This window comes from Cryptomeria japonica, chromosome 7 (assembly GCF_030272615.1).
Source record: "Cryptomeria japonica chromosome 7, Sugi_1.0, whole genome shotgun sequence".
Classification (NCBI taxonomy): domain Eukaryota; kingdom Viridiplantae; phylum Streptophyta; class Pinopsida; order Cupressales; family Cupressaceae; genus Cryptomeria; species Cryptomeria japonica.
In genome coordinates this window covers 240,572,964-240,593,293 of record NC_081411.1, presented here as the reverse complement: position 1 = coordinate 240,593,293, position 20,330 = coordinate 240,572,964, and the positions used below count along the sequence as shown (strand labels likewise).

Sequence of the window (20,330 nt, the reverse complement as noted above, 5' to 3'; positions counted from 1 at the left end):
TGGGCAGGTGTGTAGAGATTCAATTCCAGCTTGGGGGTGTGTAAAGAAATCTTGAAACCTCGAATAGAAGACTGAATACATCTGCAGCAACTTCTGAAACAGTAGCCACCTTTAAATGAAATAGGGTATGTATAATGTAAACATCTGATCTCTCAATCTAAGCTTGCTCATAAAGGTCAGGAAATAGACCTTACTTCTGTACTCAGTTACAATGTTATTCCAGACTAAAAGCATAAAGAATCTGGTTTTCAGTAGCATCCTTTTTATTTACTAGTTTAATCAGTTAGTGCAATCATTGAGGTTATTTTAGCATATGCTTCATTGGTGTTGCAAAAATGGAAACAAAATGTGCAAACTGTTCAAAAAAATGCTCTCAGTTGTTCATTATGCAATGCTCCATGAAGTCTTAAAACTGTTCAAGGGAAAATAAACCAAACAGCAAACAATCATCATAACATTCATACACAGCATGCCAACTGTTTGAATTAATGACTGCTGACTGAACTTGAGAAGTAAGGTGAAAAATTGGTCCACAACAGTGATGGACATTACAGCTCCATTGGTCGCCTGCCCTCATGCCTTCAAAGGTTTTGTATGTTTTTTGTATTTCTGGATTTGCTGAATGCCCCTATTACCAAAAGGCTCTTCCACAGCTTCTTCTCTGCTCCTTCAACCTCTTGGAGGTCTAGTATGTAGTTATTGTTGTCCATACTGGATATCTGTTAATAGCTTTTTGATATTATATAGGTAACATTAATATAGAGTACCTCAGGTAGCCTTCTTCAGTAATAATAGTTCAGTTAGCATGCAGCATCAATTAACAAAGACTGGGTAACATTTCCAGGTAGCATGCAGCATCAGTTACCAAAGACTGAGTTTCACTTCCGGTTAGAATGCAGCTTTTAGGCAGCTGTAAATAAGACTCGGTTAATCCATGTGCCAGTTTTAGATACCCACTAAATTCGACTGCACCTCAAACCCTGAGAACCAGCTAAGTCTAAGGTAAGATTATCTTCTGTTTAGTTTGTTGTGTTTCAGTCAACTGAGATATGGCATAGACTTTTCCTTCATAGAGATCATTCATATATTCAGATAACTTCTTTGTATACCCCTTTCCAAGTCTATAATTAAAAGAACAGACATGCAAAACAGATATAAGTAGTTTTTTTATTAATTCTGCAGCAGACTTATGATTTAGTATGATAATATTTTGACAGTCATTAGGATTTATTGATTTCTATAGTTTAAGTTAGATAGATTCTTGCATCTACCATAGAGGATAGTTTTGATAGGAATTAGTTTCAGTTAGACTCTTGTAGGAATTAAATTATTCAAATTGGAGAATCCGTTTACTATGATTTAGAAAATTTATCATTTGAGGACCCCAATAGATCCCTCTCTTAGTATCAAAAGAAAATTAATATATATAATACTTAAATATATAATAGAATATTTATATGTTAAAAATAGAATGTAATGTAAAAGATATGGTTTAAATATCAAACCTTCATTAGCTCAGTCAATTAATATTACTATTAATTACAATAAATATTCAAATATAGCATTTACATTACCTAAATAAATTATCTATAAATTATTTACGTTAGAGAGTTTTTACTAGCTACTCACTCCATTACAGACCCCTTACTGCCATTGTAGTTATGAATTTTGGCATAATTAATATATTGGCCGGCAATCACAAATTCTCCCAGCTGAATATTAACACTAGAAATCTCTCAATCGACTTATGTCTAACAAAAAAAACATGGTGGTTAACAGTAACACCATACAGAAAACAGAACTTGATGATCACGTTATCAAAATAAATGCTGCAACTGCCCCATGGTAATATATTATAGATGTTTTAGATGCCAATCCTAATGTCAAGCTACACATAAACCTTTCTCTTTATGACAGCGAAATTACATGGCTTGTGCTTATAAAAGGGACTACTTCGCACAATGTATAGGATGCCTTGACTGTCTTTTACCACCTAACTTCCCAATAACATAAATATTAAATAACAATCTCATTGTGTTTCACTCATTGCGATTCCATTTAATCAGCAAAATCATTTAGCTTTGGCAAATGACAGCTCATAGGTACTAATACTGAGAAGAAATGCTAAGCATCGAGACTCAAAGACCCAGTATTTATTCATTCCATGCCCAGGAACTATACAGTTAGCTTCAGTGCACATAACGACTTGATAGCATATCTTTGCAGCATGCTCAAAGAAATACATGATCACTAATCTCACAAGACAGAGGAAATATTCATTTTTTGCAAGGTATAAAAGGATGCAACGGAAATTCATTTTGCTTCTTATCAGTAAACTCCCCTTGCATGGCAACCATCTAGCTAAGAATTGATGACGAGTCAAAGTCAATCCGGACTTACACTTGGCATCACAGTTAAAATCAGCCAACATGCACCTGGAAAGTTGCAGCTAGAGTTGAATTCACTATTTAGTCAAATTTCAATACTCAACATGTCTCTTAGGATAATGGGCCTGTATATCCCCTATGAAACCCACATTCCTTGTAAATTCCCCATGCATGGTAACCATCCACCTTATATTCCCTCACCAATCAAAGTCACCCAGAACTTGAACTTAACTTCCCAGTCGAAGTACTTGCGGACTTGCGCCTGGCAAGTTGCACCCAGGGTTAAAATTCGGTATATAACCAAATTTCATTCAATACTAAACATGTCTCTTGGGATTATGACCTGTTGATCCCCCATGGAAGCCTCATTTCTTGTAAACACACAAAACCTTAACCAGCCCTTAGCAACCTCAACCTCTCTAACCAAGAGTCGTATATCATGGCCCATCTGCCATAAAAAACAATTGTATCTTACCAACAAAAACAAATCAATTTCTGACTTCGCCACAAATTCAAGTTTACAAAAAGGCCTCCGCGCAAAACACAACTAATAAAACGCATCGAATATCCTCTCTAAGGCAAGATGCAAACAATGAAATCTTTGATCCAAACCCTAGTTTATAAAAAATTAAAACAAAGAAAAACTCTCAAGCGAAATCGAAAGAGTTAAATTTTACAGCTGAATTTTAAAATGCAAACAAATCTTATAGCTAAAGGTAAAACAGCCAACTGCTCAAATTAAATCCTCATACTACTATCGTTGAGTCGATTTGGCACCACTGTGCAATTTTATTCCAAAACGACCAAACCGATCACACAAACTGAGCACTGCAAAAAATCAATGTAATTAACTATAAACCCTAAAACCAACACAAATGCTCATTTCACACAGGGAATTTTGAGGGGTGGAGGGGGGTGAAAATCAAACTCAAAAGCCAGAAATTGCATACCTTACCAACAGTGTTAGACATCCCTTCTGAATTGAAGACCTCCAGTCCAATACTGAACATCCTGTTTCCATACATACGCGTAGGCACAAATGACTGCATTTCTCTATGTAAATCAAAATACAACACCACAACAGAGAGAAAAGGATAAACACTCCTTCAGAAAAAAGAAAAAAAGCTGTAGTAAGCAGACCCCCCGAAAATTACATAAGTTAGGACAAATTTACCTCTACTTTGCCCATCTGCCATATGGAATATGTGACCAATTTTCTTCAAATATAAACCACTCCTTACTACACTTTCCAGAAAAATACACATATTTAAATCTATCTCCACATAAGCTTTATATATATATATATCTTATTTTTTAAGATTTCAAGTAAAAAGGCAAGACACTTTCCAAAAAAAAAAAACACATATTTAAATCCATCTCCACATGAGTTTTTTTTAATATATCTTATTTTCACTAGAACTTTAAATCTATCTCCACATAAGCTTTTTTTTAATATATCTTATTTTTACTAGATCTTGAAATATGTCTTTATGCTTTTTAAAAGCAAAGGCATTGGACATCTCTCCTTTTCGTTAGATTAGAGGTAAATTATGAATAGATAAAATCTAGGAATCCCCACTTCTTTTTTAATGATTGTTTGGTTTTGAATCTAAAGAGGATTTTGTTTTGTTTTGTTTTTTAAGTGGTTGTATAGAATAGTTAAAAAAAAATAGTGGAATTATAATTATTTAATGCTAATTATATCTTCACTTCCACCATTCAACTATTGCTATTTATTGTGAATTTAATTGATAAATCAATTTATCTATCTCCATCATGCAATAAGTTAACTTCATAATCATCTTAATAAAAATAAAAATATAATAATATAATCATATCTTAATAATAATTTAAGTTTAATTGCAATTTCATAATATAATAATAATTTAAGATTAATTATAATATAATAAATTTTTAAGTGAAATAATGAACAAATATGATATCTTTTGACATAATATACATGTATTCCTCTAAAGATAGGTATGCTTGTTTACTTTAGATGTGCATTTATTTATGTATTAAAATTAATTTTAATAATAAATATAAGAATTGAGGTTGTATTAATATTAAAAAATTAAAAGGAGGAGGATATAGTTAAAGGAAGGTTGTCTTATTATATAAAATATAAAAAGTTGAGAAGACAATAAAAGGATCTTGTGGTTCGTTAAAATCAACTTCTAAATTTTTTTATTGTAATCAACTTCTAAAAGTTTTTATTATAATCAATGGTGTCCTATGTGATGCAAAAGTGTCTAAAGGGGCATGATATTGCCTTATGGGTCTAATCAAGTCTTCTACACACCAAGCATTAATGGCAGTGGAGCCTTAGGTGAAGAAAGAAATAGAGAATCTTAATAAGAAGCAAGAGAAGAAAAAGAACAAGCTAAGAAAAGAATATAAATCCTCTCCTTCTCAATGGGAATCATCTAAGAAGGAGAAGTCTTCTTGTTCATATTGCGAGAAGATGGGACATGAAGAACACTATTGTTATAGGAGTTCTTGGATACTGATGAAATGAAGCATCTTCTTGGGAAGAATAGAATCAATTTGCCTTCAAGAATGTCTACTTCAGCTTCTTCTTCCAAACAAATAGAATTTGATAAGAGACACACTTTTGGGACAAGTAAGAACAAAGGAAAAGCTCTTTGTACTACTGCAGGTCATGATTCAAGGAGATAGCTTCTAGATTTAGGAGCTTCTCATCATATAGCGTCTTCACAATCTATGTTCTCTACATTTGAGTCTTGCAACATGCCACCTATTTTGATGGGCAATCATACATATATGTAATTGGAAAGGGTTATATTGATATTGGGGATGACACCTTCAATGATGTTTTGTGTGTACCTCACTTGAGAAACAATCTCCTTTCCATCTATCAAATCACTCATGGTACAACACAAAAGATTGTGGAGTTCATTCTCAATTTAGTTTTCATCAGAGACTTGGAGAGTAGAGCTATCATTGCTACTAGGGTGGTGTATCATGCACCTCAGTTGTACTCCTTTTAGACTTTGTTCTTATTGATGACTTTGATTCTTCAGAAGATGATCACACTAGGGTGGTGTATCATGCATCTCAGTTGTACTCATTTTAGACTTTGTTCTTATTGATGACTTTGATTCTTCAGAAGATGATCACACTTCTAGTGTGAATTCTGATATTAAGGAGAAATTTGGTTACTTGAACTTGGGTATTCTTACATGTGATCTAGTTCTTGAACCTTGCATTCCATCTCCTCCTATTGAGTTCACATCTATTGTTGCTCCTATTTTTGATTTTGTAGACACCTGAAATTATCCTTTTAATTAAATAAATATTTATTATTTATTTAATTGTTTTATCCTAATGTCTTCCATTAATTAAATATATATTTTAATTTATTTAATTAATTCACTAAACCTCTTCTTTCTAATTTAAATAAATATTTATTATTTATTTAATCCTTCCACCTCTTTACTAAATTAAATAAATAAAATATATATTTAATTTATTTAGCCCTTTCCTCTATTAATTAAATAAATATTTTTATTTAATAAATTAATTAATTTACATTTTTCTTCTTATCCACATGACAACACATCTCTCTAAATTACCTACTCTTTAATTTTAGCCCTTCATTTCAAATTAACCTCTTAATCCTATTCATCTTTATCCTTTGCATTTTCCCCTCTTTATCTTCTCCCTTCATCTTTACCTACCCTCAAATCTTATTGAGTCTCTTTCCTCTATGTGATCCCCATCATTCATCTTTGAACTTCTTAATCTAAACTCTTCATTTTTAGGACAATCTTTATAAAAGAGGTTACCTCCCCTCATTTTTCATAACATATATATAGAGCATACTTACATTTTGTCAAAATTAATCTAGAAATACATTGTCACAACCACATCCATTCTTCTTTGAGCTCTTGTGCAAGTGCAACACAAATTTGAGAGCAACATTATCAAATGCAAGATCATGGAAGATAAGAGAACAATGGAGACAAGCCTCTTGTGCATGTGAAGTTATATTGGTTTATTTCATTGTTATTTGCATGCATTTTTATATCTCTTGATGTTTTGTTGAATGAGTTTGTAAACATAGGGTTTAGTGGTTGGATCTTTAGGGTTTACAAATAAGATTCAAATTCAACAAAAACAAATTCAATTGATGTACACATAATGGAATCTAGTGTGGATACATTTGAGGAGATTTAGTATGGTCATTTGAATCTTGAAGTTCTTTCTACTAAGGTTTTTGAGGCATATGCTGATATTCCATCTCTTTCATTAACTGTTGTATTTGATGATACATGTGTTGCTACAATTTTGGCTTCTTATGATTCAGTGTAACATGATATATATTATCTTCCAAATACAATTCCTTGGGATGAAGGTGATTCCATAATACTAGGTTAGACTTTTTGGCCAAACTTGACAATGACATCAAGATTTTGCACCAGACCTTCACTTTCTAACACTTATAACAGCTAAACCATTAAGAATTTGAAGATGACGTAAACTATTGATTTGTGAGAATTTTTATAGAGATTATAGAAAAAAAAAATTAAAATTAGAAATAAACTATCCATATTTTTACAGTAACTTTTAATAACTTAATATTTATAGTAATCAACGTTTTTTAGAAATGACATTTACTATGTAGTGCATAATATTTTTTATAGAAAGAATGAAATTCTAATTTTTAACATATACATTTGTCATAGCAATATCTAGTGGATGGATATTTTTTCAAAAAGAATTGTTACATATAGTTATTTTAGTTAATTTTTGAAGTTAGAGTAGTTGTAATTTGGACAAAGGTGTATCTCGTAAAGCATAACCTTTTTGTATGCATTTAAATTAACTTCTTCTTTTTATGTTAAATGAGGATATCAATATCTACTGAAAAGATATTTTTAATAACACTTTTTCTCTATTTTCCAACTTTTCCACATGTGTGAAACACAAACCTTAATATTGGATGAAAAAGTTTACATTCATATATATATATATATATATAAATTAATTAAATTAAATATATTAAAAAAAAAATTGAAAAGATATAATAATAAGGACTACATATTTACAAAACAAAACTTCTAAATGAATTCATTTGACCCCCCAAAAGCTAATGTAAAACCGGTTTTTAATCAACATTTTGATAGCATGAAGGAGATGTCATTGTAGGTATGATTTAAGAGTAGAGAGGTTCTATGCAAGCTATTTTGATCTAGGAATCTTTGATCTAACACTCTTCAATAAATTACTCCAAATGAGACTTCTCAAGGCTTAAATCATTATATTTTCTTAAAAATGTGTGATTTCAACAAAAATTGGGATGTACCAAAAAGTGTAACATGGTATTGTGTGATCACCCATGACTACTTGACAAACATTGCAAGTTTGTTTGTAGAGTCCTATCTTGTAGATTTCATAGACACCATTGATTACATTCATCATCTCTTTGATTGAGATGATCCCTCTTTAGTTGTTGTGAGGGAACACTATGGCCCTCTTGTTCATTCTCTACATAATCATTCTTTCATTTTTTACATTATTGTAGATGCTTTAGAACAACATTTAAGGGAGGTCTCTTTATCTTCAAAGCAGACACTCGAGTCTTTGGATCTTGTTCTACATTCATCTTCACTAGTTCTTGTTGGCAAGAGACAAGTTGCACAGGTCATCTAGTGTTGTCATTGATGGCAAACCAAGTCAATTATCCCATCCGTAGTATGTGATTTGATCCTACCGAAAGTTAGAGTGAAGATTTGGTTAAGTCTGATAGTTAGTACAGAGCATTCGACAAAGTATAGTATCTTGATTGGTATTTCATTTCAGTTGAATACTTTGTGTTGCAGAGCTAAGGGAAGAGCTAAGGGAAGCTTGATAGATATCTGGAGTACCTTATTCCATGATTTTAGCCTCTGGTGATAATTGTGGTGCAATTTAGAAGATCTGGTATATCTTTTCTCAGTCTATCAATGTAATACAACAGTCTTGTGTTGATAATCCTTATGTAGATTATGTGGATCAATTTTGGTGATTATTTTTGTGGTCTAGGTGTTTATTTTGAAGGTTGTGGTAGCATGTGGACAATAATTTTGGTTCACATGAGTATTTTGGTTTGGATTCAATCGACAATGTGTACATGTTTCATTATTTGTATAGTATTCTTGAAGCCGACATGTAACTAACCTAGTTTCTTGTTGTGGATATATAAGGTCGATTGTCATGATCATTTTGGGTGTCAGTGGTTATGTGAGAGATGTTCATGATCAATTGTGCATAGTTACATGTGTGCAAGTTAAAGATTTATGTTTCTAAATATTGCAGAATTGTGGAACAGAGCTATATAAGGCAGAGTGTAAAATTAGTGGATATTATGCTTAACCAAAACTATACCCAAGCATTTGTAGATGTTGTTTAATAGTTCAAATTCTCTTGTGATCTTTTGTAACTCATTTGTAAGGCAGTGAGCCTTCCTAGGGTTGTATCCCTTCTTTGTTTTGAGCAGTGAGCTCTAGGCAATGTGCTTGAATGCATGTGCATTCCATTGTAAAACATTATATATGAGTATACTCATTTGTGGGTCTCATCCCCACCGTGGTTTTTACCTTGATTGGGTTTTCTATGTATAAATTTTTTGTGTTATGGTTTTGTGGTTGATTGCTTTGTGTTCTTGCATATTTCTTTTGGCTTAATGTATTAAGTGGTTGAATGAACAGATTAATAGAGTTAAAATTTGTAGAACATTGATTCACCCCCCCCCTCTCAATGTTCCTTGATTCCAATAGATCTTGGATTGTATTTTTTAATGATGTGGCCTACACCATCTGATTTGGAGGGGAAAAATTTCAACAATGATAAGGGACACTTGAGCATCTTTTAGAGACTCAACATACATTTTGAGATTTCTTCCTACATATTCCTTTTAGGATTGGGGAGACTTTATTTATACACCTTTGGTTTCATTTCTCCCTAAGGGGAGGAACATTGTTCAAAGGGTCATGGACCATCTTCTATGTCTAGTTTAAAGCATGTACCTTTGGTGCACATTCTACATTAAGGGGGGGCTATTTGCTCTCTCTTCTTCTCTCTTATGGGAGGGGAATTTTTTCTCACATGAGCTTGTGTCCTTCTCATTCTTCATTGAGAGTATTTTGTATCTCCATCCCTCTTTTGGGGAGGATTTTGTCCCTACTATGTTTTCTCCTTTTCTCCATTTGCAAGAGATTGTTTTCATTTATACATGGGTACCTAACATGGCCTAGTAGTTGGGAGCCATCTTGCATTGTTTTCTTTTGTGTATGTATTCTCCTTAATTTTTAATTAAGAGGGTGTGCTTTTATAATTAAGGTGTTGTACCTTGTATGTTCTTCACCTCGGTTCTAATTACATTTATCACTTAAGTTTACTTAGGATCACATAGGAAGATGCCCACTTTTGATGGTATTATCACATTATTACTTCCCGACTCATGTGGAACTTCCACCTTTAGTGGTTTTATCATGTTATCACTTTTCTACATTAGGTGGATGATAAATTATTACTTTATGTCTCATGTCATAAGATTAAGACAATTCTCATAATCACCTCATGTGGAACTTCCACCTTTAGTGGTTTTATCATGTTATCACTTTTCTACATTAGGTGGATGATAAATTATTACTTTATGTCTCATGTCATAAGATTAAGACACTTTTCATAATCACCTCATGTGGAACTTCCACCTTTAGTGGTTTTATCATGTTATCACTTTTCCACCTTAGGTGGGTGAAAAGTTATCACTTTATGTCTCATGTCACAAGATTAATACATTTCTCAAAATCTTATGCCTTCCTATGTTTCACCTTGGCCTATTCAACCGAGGGGTCTCACATGTATATTTATTGATTCTATTGTATTCTTGTCATATTAGTTATCTTGTTATTGTTATCTTGTTTAGGAATACAATTTATTCTTGTCATATTAGTTATCTTGTTATTGTTCTTTCCATTAGGCCTCTAGATCTTGAGTGGCTACCTCCATAGCCAAATCTCACACTTTATAAAAGAGGATACAAATAACACATTTTTCTCAACGTTCATCTCAAACCTACAATGCACATAACAAAAGAGCTTAGTGTTCACAATGAATATTTAAAAGAAGTTTTACACATTCTAAAATTATTTTCACTTAAAATATATTGAGCTAGATGACTAGAGATTATCATAGAAATGGAAGTGGTTTTCTCTACATGATATTGAGAGATAAGAGAAAGATGAGGGATTACATGTTAGTGTAGGTTTTTGTTTCCCTTTCCTAGTTTTTTTTTACACTTTTAATAATATTTATTAGGTTAATAAAGTGAGTTTGATTAAGTTGGTTGTTTAGGTGTAATCATCCTAAAAGGTAATTATATTTTCTATTTTATCGTTTATTGGTCACTCAATGATTGGACTTGCTACCTCCACCCCCTCCTTGAGTTTATAAAAACTCACAAGCTTGTGGTTTTACTTTTTCTTATAGCTTCACTTTGTGAGCTCTTTATACAATCTTTTCAACTTAACCTCTGTTTAAATATCTAATATGTATTTATTTTATTCATTTATAATTTTAAATGTCATTTTTCTCTTAAAAAAATTGTGGTTATTTTTATATTTTATATTTCTAACATTATATCAAAGCTTTAGTTTTAAGATCTAGAGTTCTTAATTGAGAGATTAGAGTTTTTGGTATGATATTGTAAATGTTAGAGTAACAAGGTATTTACCTATTTAATTGTTAATTAGATAGGTCTATTTTTACACTAGCTACTTAATCTGACTTAGATCATATTCTTTTTTGTGTCTCGAGTCACATGACAACAACACATGTCATGATCTATTTTTATCCTTACTTAGGGTTTCTCTAGGGTTATTTTTTTATTTTTCCTTTTATAATGATTCATCATCATATTATTTGTTAATTATGAGGTTGCATAATGGTGTTTCATGCTTTTTTGGATCAGTATATCTTTGCATCCATGTATTCATTTTTTTTCTCTTTTTGAGATAAATTTTTGATTATGGGTGATCCTTAGGAGCTATAAGATTCTAGAATCAACTCAACATGATAATAGAGCTCTATATCTACAATTCATTATCTTTATTTTTGTGATATTTTCTTTGAGTAATCAAATGGTGCATCTTGGAGAGAAATGGACTCCATCATTATATTTAGTCTGCCTTAAAAACCTTAAGAACACCTATTTAGGCATCAAAATGAGAGAAACTAACAAAAAAAAATGAATTTCTATTGTGGGCATTGTTAATTGCTCAAATTTACATTCAAGAACTGACAATAAGAAATCTTAGGAATGTGGGATTATGGCTCATAATATAGCCTCGGAGTTTTATATAATTCATCTCTTCTATCAATTTTAAGTTTTAGGAAAAGGGAAGAAAATAAACTCATAATGAAACTAGATGACTATCTAATCCTAAGGAAATGCACCAAGAATTGATATGATATTTTGTATTTATGAAAGGATAGCATTAGAGAAAAATAGTAATAAAGTAACTAGAGACTTTTGAAAGAGCAAATCGTGTAGTACCCCTACTAGTTGAACTTATTAGACTCATATTTTATTATTGGTTGTTTTTCAGTGGATACATTACCATGACATATTATTCGGATTTTTATGACATTATGCTTTATTTGGAGATGAGATGTATAATTTATTTGCAGTATTTCACTACTTGTGATTTATGGCATTTTATGTATTATTGCTATGTACTGACATTTTACTTTAATTATGCAATGTGCAATTATATGTTGTGTGTTTGCGAGTGTATTGGATGCAAGGGGATGATTTTCCTTCACTCATTTTGGTGAGACAGGGAATGTCGCGATTCTCCTTCATCGATGTGTTTGCCATGTTTTTTATATTATATGTATGTATGCATGTGTGGTTCGGTGATGCAAGATATTGCAGGTACAAGTATCGGGTAGGTACGGGGTATCATCTCCACCTGGCTTCATAGGTCTAAGCGTGCCTTATATTTTCTGATGGAAGTGGAGGAGATAGTAGTTGACCCTATTTTTACTCAGTTACACTCATATGAGTGTCGTCAGTTAGTCGTTTTGTCAGTTAGTTCGGTCTTCGTATTTTGTCATTTTATCTTTTATGGGTAATTGCTTGAGATTTGTTTAATTTGAGTGTTTTAGTGGATTTAATTAATTAATTAATTAAGTTTATGAAATTATCTCATTATTGCATTGAGATTATAAATTTGGTTAATTAAAGGAATTATTAAATTAAGCTGCATGGTATTAAAAATATATTTTTATTTTAAAAATAAATTAGATTAATTGTATTCTAAAGTTATAATTAAATAAATGAATAAAAGGATTAATTGGAATTAAAGTATTGTTTTAGTTCTTTATAATTAATTGGAATTAAAATTATGTATTAATTCTTTATTTAGAAAATTAATTAATGTGCATGAGAAAAGTAATGAAAGAATAATGTTTTAAATTATTGCATGTGATAAATTTAGAAAAATAAATAAAAAAATACTATCATTCTAAATTTAGGTTTTTTGTGAAAAAGCTATTGAACCTAGAATTTTAGTTTAAATAGGGGTTAGGTCTTTATTTTAGAAACACAAACAGGAACACACAGGAACAGGTCAAGAATTTAGGTGAAGAAAATTTATTGGAAGATATTGAAGGGATTAGGGCTCTTCTACAAAATTCTTCCAGGAAAGCTATACCAGGTTGGATGAATTCTTAGTTTTGTGTTTTATTAAAAATGTTTCTATTTTTCTCTGCTTGATGTGTGTGTAAAATAATTGCCAAATCCAAAACTCTCTTTTGGTGAATTCGAGTTTTGTTTGAAAACTCATGCCTGATGTGTATTTCTTGTTTGTGGAAAGAATGTAATTTTGTGAAAATTAAGAAAATTATTATAGAAAGTTTGCCAAGTTTTTATGGTGCATGGAAATTGCATGATTTAGGAGAAAGGGTATTTACCTGAGAAATGGTTTTAATTACCTTAAGAAAATAAATTTAATTACACATTAAATTTATTTGGGTTAATTAAATTTGAAAAAAAAAAAAAAGAATTGAAATTTTGTTAAAATGGAATTATTGGAAAAATATTGTTTTTTGTTATTATTGTTAAAATTTTATTAAAATGAAATTATTAAAAAAAAAATATTGTTTAATTATTTTCCTGTTTAAAAATATAATATATATATATATATATATATATATATAAATTATAAAAAAATAAAATAAAACAAACAGCACGGTAGCATCCGCTATCGGCAGTAGTACACAGTACTACCGACGGTAGCAGTGCTACCAGCGATAGCCGCTACCTATGGTAGTAGTGCTACCGGACGGTAGTACTAGCTACCGGCGGTAGCATAGGCTACCATGACAGGGCTTTTCGGTAATTGTAAAAGTGTTTTTTTTAGTCTTTTTAAATTAAATTCTAAACCCTGTTCACTATTTCGGGTTTTGGACCCAGGGGATTAAATAAATTAAAAATTATTATTATATATATATGTGTGTGTGTGTGTGTGTGTGTGTGTGTGTGTGTGTGTTTCTTTTGGTAGTTATTATAATATTTTAAATGTTATTCAAAATATTATTTAATTACAGTTTGGAATGTTAATTTAAATAAATATGTTGAAAATACATTAGGAGAATTATTTGTATTTTAAATCTTTTTGGACAAATGACAAAGTGAATGTTTTTTTTTTAAAAAGTTGTAAATTCTTGTTATCTGGAAATTTGTAAATTGCATGTCATTTATGCTTTGACTGTTTTTAAGGAAAGATTGCCTGTAATAGGATCTTGCATATAATGTGTTCTCAGTCAAGTTTTATTGCAATTTTGATTAAATTGTCATTGTGTCCTATGATATTATTTCTCCTAGACTAGGTGTTGTTGTATAACCTATTTGATATGAGCCATTGTGTGTCTTTGTCCAAATGGTCATTCTTGGGTTGGTATTTGTGTATCCATCACCTGTGTTTGTCAAGATTGTTTATGGTTGCCTGTTTCGCCATAGAGTGCTCGTAGAGAGAAACATTTCCTGTTAATGTCCTAAGAGAGAGAGTGGCTTTCGAGCGGGGGTCGTGCCCAAAGTGGATGATAGGATAACCCGTCGAAAGTTAGTTAAAAAGTGATAACCTAATAATTGATTAGGGGGTGGGTAGATTTAAATATTAATTAAGATAAATGTGCCTCGTGCATAGATGAGTGCTTGTACAGGGTTCATGATGTTACGAGAAGGCCTGGAATGGCAAACTTACCACCTTGTCTTCACAAAAGGATTGGTAGGGTCCGCATGAGACTTAGTTGGGACCGGAGGCTCGGGAGAGGTTACCAGGAGAAACCCGAGTATGGGGGCCGGGACCTATGAAGGCTGTACCATGGTAACCATCAAGCTATGCAATGACACTCTCTTCTTAGAGTCACTAGTGTTTTGTGAGTTGTGTAACATGGATGGTTGCAGAGTCTTGTAGTCCTTTTGTACTTGTCTTGCTTTGCTTGCTTGAGGGTTTTCTACTATCTCCTAGCATGGTGGGGTGGTTTCATTTCGGGATCACATGGTCGGGTGGTAGTGCCACTTCCCATCGGATGTTCTGGATTGTATCTTCAGGCGAGGAAAGGCTTTGCTGGTGTTCTTGGATCGTGCTTTATGTACCAGCTCTTGTTCGAGATCATTGTTCAGTTGAGACCTTCTGGTCATTGTATTAGACTTTTATGTAACCTTGATATTGTATCCTTGTAACCAGTGATATTATTGGAAGCCATGTATTTATGGATATTGTAATATTATTATGTCAGTGAAATGAATGTTATTGTTTTGATCTTATGTTTAAATGGTTTATGGAAATTGGGTACATTGGAATACTTTTATTTCTTTATTATGAAATTTGGATGTATGTGTAGTTTTAAACTTAAGAGTTCAATTTATTTAATTAAATGGATTAACTGTGGTGTTAATATAATCTATGAAAATTAATCTTCGTTGGTTACCCTTAGGAAAAACTTATGATTGACTTCCGCTATGTTGTTAAACATGCAATGATTATAGTTAGTACACTTAGTCTTTAACAAAAAAAAAAATTATTTCACCCTTTAGTTGCCTAGTTGTGTTGTTTTCCTTTAGGGTTCCTGGCGGGGCATTACAAATCGCATGATTTAAAAGAATTGATCAATATATTTATGTCAAAAATTACACAAGATATTTAAATCTATAGCAAATAAGTACCAATGACTCCATAAATTATGAGCACAAAAAACCACAAACTCTTTAGTGTTGAAAGGAGAACAAAATACATTAGGCCATACATGCATAAAGTAAAATATTAGAAATATTACATAAGAAGCACATATTAAGGCTCACTAGAATATAAAAAAATAATAATTAATTTCAAAAGATGGTAATCAATTTTACATCTATTACATGGATATTTATAAGACATGCAATTGGGAATCATGGCAATTATCTTTGAGTAGAATAAAAGATAACTAGATGTATACATCATAATCATATGAGAATCACAAACATGCATTGTATATGACTATTGAAATTTATAGTCATTCCCCCTTTGATTTTGCATGAACATGAGCAAGTGCCCAAAGAGAACCATTCGACTAATACCACAATGCTTTATCTTATTAAAATTTTCCTCACTCCAAAGAATCACACTGAAAACATGTGGATCTTTTCTTTCTCCTATGTTGGGCTTCACTTGCTAACTATCTTTAAAACCTTGGAACAATGCCATGAATTTTAGAAGTGCCTTTTTTGGTTCTTCAAAATATTTTACCTAAATGATGTGTGGATCTTTGATACAATGCTTTGAGAAAATTAACAGCTCTATCTTTCGCCCTTTAACAATTGCACCATGATTTCATGTATTTAATCCAACTAATGACACAACAAAAAGAAGTTGTTAGCAATCCTTTGTATGAAGATGCACATAGAAATGACAAGATATTAGTCCTGATTTAAAAGGAAAGTATCGTTATGAAAGGAAATCAAGCAACAAAACACACTTTCCTCCATAAATCTCTTATAGGAATAATAAATCAAGAAAATTGTTTCTAAATTGATGCATTTATTAAAATCCCAAAATGTTGTTTATCACGTATCTTGCACCAAATCAAAATGTAGATTTCATCTCAACAATTTTTGTGACTCACAAGGAACCCAAAATCACCTAAAATTATAAAATAACAAAAAATGATAAAAGAAAAATCAACCTCAAAGCTTCTAAAAGGCAAGATGTAGAGATTCATACTCTACTTAGATAATTGTTACTTTTTCTTTAGAGTCTCATAGACTTTCCAAATTAATAGTTTCTTTAAATGGAAAATTATGCAAGCTATGAATCACATACAACATCTGAAATTGTAATTAAACAAGTGCCTGAAGAACTATCACCACTTTTGTTACACATGATGATGGGCTCAAACTCTTGAAATATATCTAATTCATATAATAATTTTCTAGCAATTCCAACTTTTGATCTTTGGAAAACTTGATCTTGTTGTCAAGAAATGGTGAGAGGAGTCCAAACTGGACCACTTGTGTAATGTGTCCCTTCATCTCCCTATAATGGTATAATTTTGAATTAGGGTTTCACTAATTAAGATAAAAAAACTCACTAAATAACTAGATTAACCCCAATACATTGAAAGAGGAAGGGACCTGATAGATCTAGCCTCAATCCAAATAGGGAAAGGGCTAAAATTTTTATCAAATACATTGATTGGGAAAGATTATCGTCTTTCATAGTTGACTTTGGAATGTAATTGTGAAATTAGGGAAAATTGAGGGATAATTGAAGTAAATTGATGAATATAGAATGATACAAATGTCCCATGGAGCGACAAACTGATATCTAGGCAAAAGAATAGATTTAGAACCCATTCCTAGAAGTTCAGCCTGAATATTTGGGACCAAGTAGCACATATTATCTACCTTGTTCCTCTGAAATTTCCTCCATCGAAAGATGAATTTGTTCATCATTATTGACTCTATCAGAGTTCCCAAATATATACCCTACACCTATTTCCTGCACACTAAATGGAATGGAAAGATGTCAGGGATAGGGGTTTGCCTACTTGAAACCCTAGTGTAGGAATTATCCCTGAATGAAATAATGCAAATACTAAAAGAAATGTTAAGGAGATATACCTCAGATCTACAATTATTGATGATGATGTAATGTTCTTTGAATGTAAACAAAAATGTTGAATGCAATGGCATGACAAACACATGAAAATGAAAAACTCTAATCACACACACATGCTTGCATGAAGATTGATGCAACTTTACTCCACAATGTTTGAAGGATCAAATTCAACCTTGAACCTTTGAAAATTCTTGATGATGAATGCTTAATGGATGCATGAATAATAGGGTATGAAGACTTAGATTGCTTCTAGGTGAAAATGAATTAATAGGATGTCTAAGTTATATAGGGTTTTCTAGGTAAATTACTAATTAGGCCGACCTCCCATGGTCATGTGTATCCATGGGGACCAGAAGCCATTAAGGAGATAAAGGGTCTTCTCTAGTTCAAATTGGGGCATGTTTGAGGGGGACCAGGGTATTTTGGGGTGCCCTAGTCTAGACAAGGGTGCTCCACACCTTGGTCCTCCTACAAATAGGACCAACACAAAGGGAAACGGGGAAGGAACCTCCAAGATAAGGTCCACAAAATGGTGTTCATGACATCAAAGATTGGATAATTTAGAACTAAAATGGATCTAGAGAGGGGATGGAGATAGGACACACTAAAGTAGGAGCACAAAAATGAGGTGTAAATTGGACTGGTTACTTATGATGCTACACTCCCAAATGACCTATTGGGTAAGTGCACCGAGATGGGGGACCAAAACGTTGCCAAAAATATTTTTTGCCCAAAAGAAGCCATTTGGTACATGCTAAATAGGCAGCTTGCCATATTTGGTGTGTCAAACCTAAGGTTTGGTCATGCCAATTCTATTTGGTATGTGCCAAATAAGGCAAGCACCAAATTTAGTGCTAGCCAAATAGAAATGCATTTTGAAAGGTGGCAAATTATCTTTCTCTTTCACTCTCTCTCCCTCCCAACGAGAATATATACATGAAATATAACATTTAAGTATAAGTCACATTAAGTTATACTTTAATTTATATTTCATTTATATATTGGCAAGATGTTTGAGAGTGGATTTAGATCTCTGAGAGTTATAATGTAGATTTTAGGGTTTTATACCATCATTTAATTTTCAGACAGTGAAAATTTTAGTAATCACATGCTTCTATCAACATTCTCTCATTGTCTTTATGCAAATGTCTTTATCTCCCACAAACTCTAAACCTATAGATCATATCTCTCTATCACTCTTCCTCTATCCCATTTCTACCTCTATCTAACTCTCTCCTCTCAACCCTAAGATCTTACACTATCTCTTTACCTCTATTTCCTACCCTTCACTCTATACTATATTATCTCTCTCTCTCTCTCTCTCTCTCTCTCTCTCTCTCTCTCTCTCTCTCTATTTATCTAGGTCTCTCCCACCTTATCTCCCTTCAAACCTCACCTTCATTTTTTTATCCCTATCTCTATCCCTTGCTCTCTTCCTCTCTCTCCCTTTCTTATTGTTTCTCTCCCCTCTCTCTGTTCTCTTGATCATTACTTCTTCCTCCCACCCTCCATCTCTCCCATCCCTAGGTCTAGCCTTCCCTCTAGCTTTATCTCTCTATCTTTCCATCCTATCTCATTACCCACCTCTCTCTTGACATATCGATCTCACTTGTATCTTTCCCCCTAGGTCTCTCACCCCTTACTCCCTAGGCTCTAGGTCTTGACCCCCCTCTCCATCTCTCTCCCTTTCTCCTTACCCCTCTTTCTCTCTTGTGAAAATATCTCTCTCACTCACCTCTCTACCTCTCCCATCTCTAGGTCTCTCCCACTATCTCTCCTTTTCTACCTTGTCTTACTTCCTTACCCTCATCTCTATTCATGCCTCCCTTCCTCTCTCCCTCCCTCCATATCTCATTACCCACCTCTATCCCCTCTCTCCATAAGCTCTTCATATCTCACCTCTAAACAAGAATAGTCCAAGTGAGAGAGAGGGAAAGAGAGGGAGAGACCTAAGAGAGAGGGGTTTGAGGGAAAGAGAGGGGAAAGAGAGGAAGAGACTAGAGAGAGGGGAAGGGATGGAGAGAGAGAGAGAGAGAGAGAGAGAGAGAGAGAGAGAGAGAGAGAAGAGAGAGAGAGAGAGAGAGAGAGAGAGAGAGAGATGTGGAAAGAAAGATAATTACTAGGGATACAAAGATCCCAAATGAGTGAGTGAGAGAGGAGAGAATGGAAGGGAGCAGTTGATGGAGAGAGGGTGATATACTAGGGAGAGAGCACAAAGAGAGCCTAATTTTGTGTGTGTGTGTGAGAGAGTGAGTGGAGAGAGAGAGGAGAGAGAGAGAGAGAGAGAGAGAGAGAGAGAGAGAGAGAGAGAGAGAGAGAGAGATGAGAGAGAGAGAGAGAGAGGATTGGGTTGAGGGAGAGAGAGAGAGAGAGGGGTAAAGGAAAGAGTGAGGAGAGAGAGAGAGAGTAAGAGAGATGGAGGGTTGATGGAAAGAGAGGGATATACCAAGGAGAGAGAGTGAGGGGAAGGTAGGGGTTAATAAAATGATAGGGAGAGACTTGAGAGAGAGAGAGAGAGCCATACCTTCCTTCCTCTCTCTCACTTGGGGCTCTCTCTCTCTTAACCCCTCTGTTCCTCCTTCCCTTTCTCTCACATGTGATCTCTCTCTCATCTCTTCCTCTCTTTCCCTCAACCTCTCCCCTTCCTCCCTCCCTCTCCCTCTCAAGTTTCTCCCTCTATTTTCCTCAACCCCTACATTCCTCTCTCCCTCTTTCCCTCTTTTACACATATCTCTTTCCCTACCTCCCTCTCTCTATCTTGGGTACTCTC

At 33.1% G+C, this 20,330-nt stretch overlaps 1 protein-coding gene across 7 annotated transcripts in view; it reads right to left on the bottom strand.

The window, feature by feature from the left end:
• The window catches only part of LOC131855785 (protein GID8 homolog), a 65,411-nt gene extending 61,789 nt beyond the window's left edge, over positions 1 to 3,622 (bottom strand). For 2 of the 7 annotated variants that reach the window (XM_059208000.1, XM_059208002.1), the window contains exon 1: positions 3,338 to 3,526. In XM_059208000.1, the coding sequence (XP_059063983.1) occupies positions 3,338 to 3,436 (99 nt within the window). In that variant the 5' untranslated portion in view covers positions 3,437 to 3,526. Of the gene's footprint in view, positions 1 to 3,337; positions 3,527 to 3,561 lie in introns of those variants that run through there. The other 5 variants (XM_059208007.1, XM_059208006.1, XM_059208001.1 and 2 more) reach the window with 5 other exon arrangements.
• Positions 3,623 to 20,330: the final 16,708 nt, after the last annotated feature.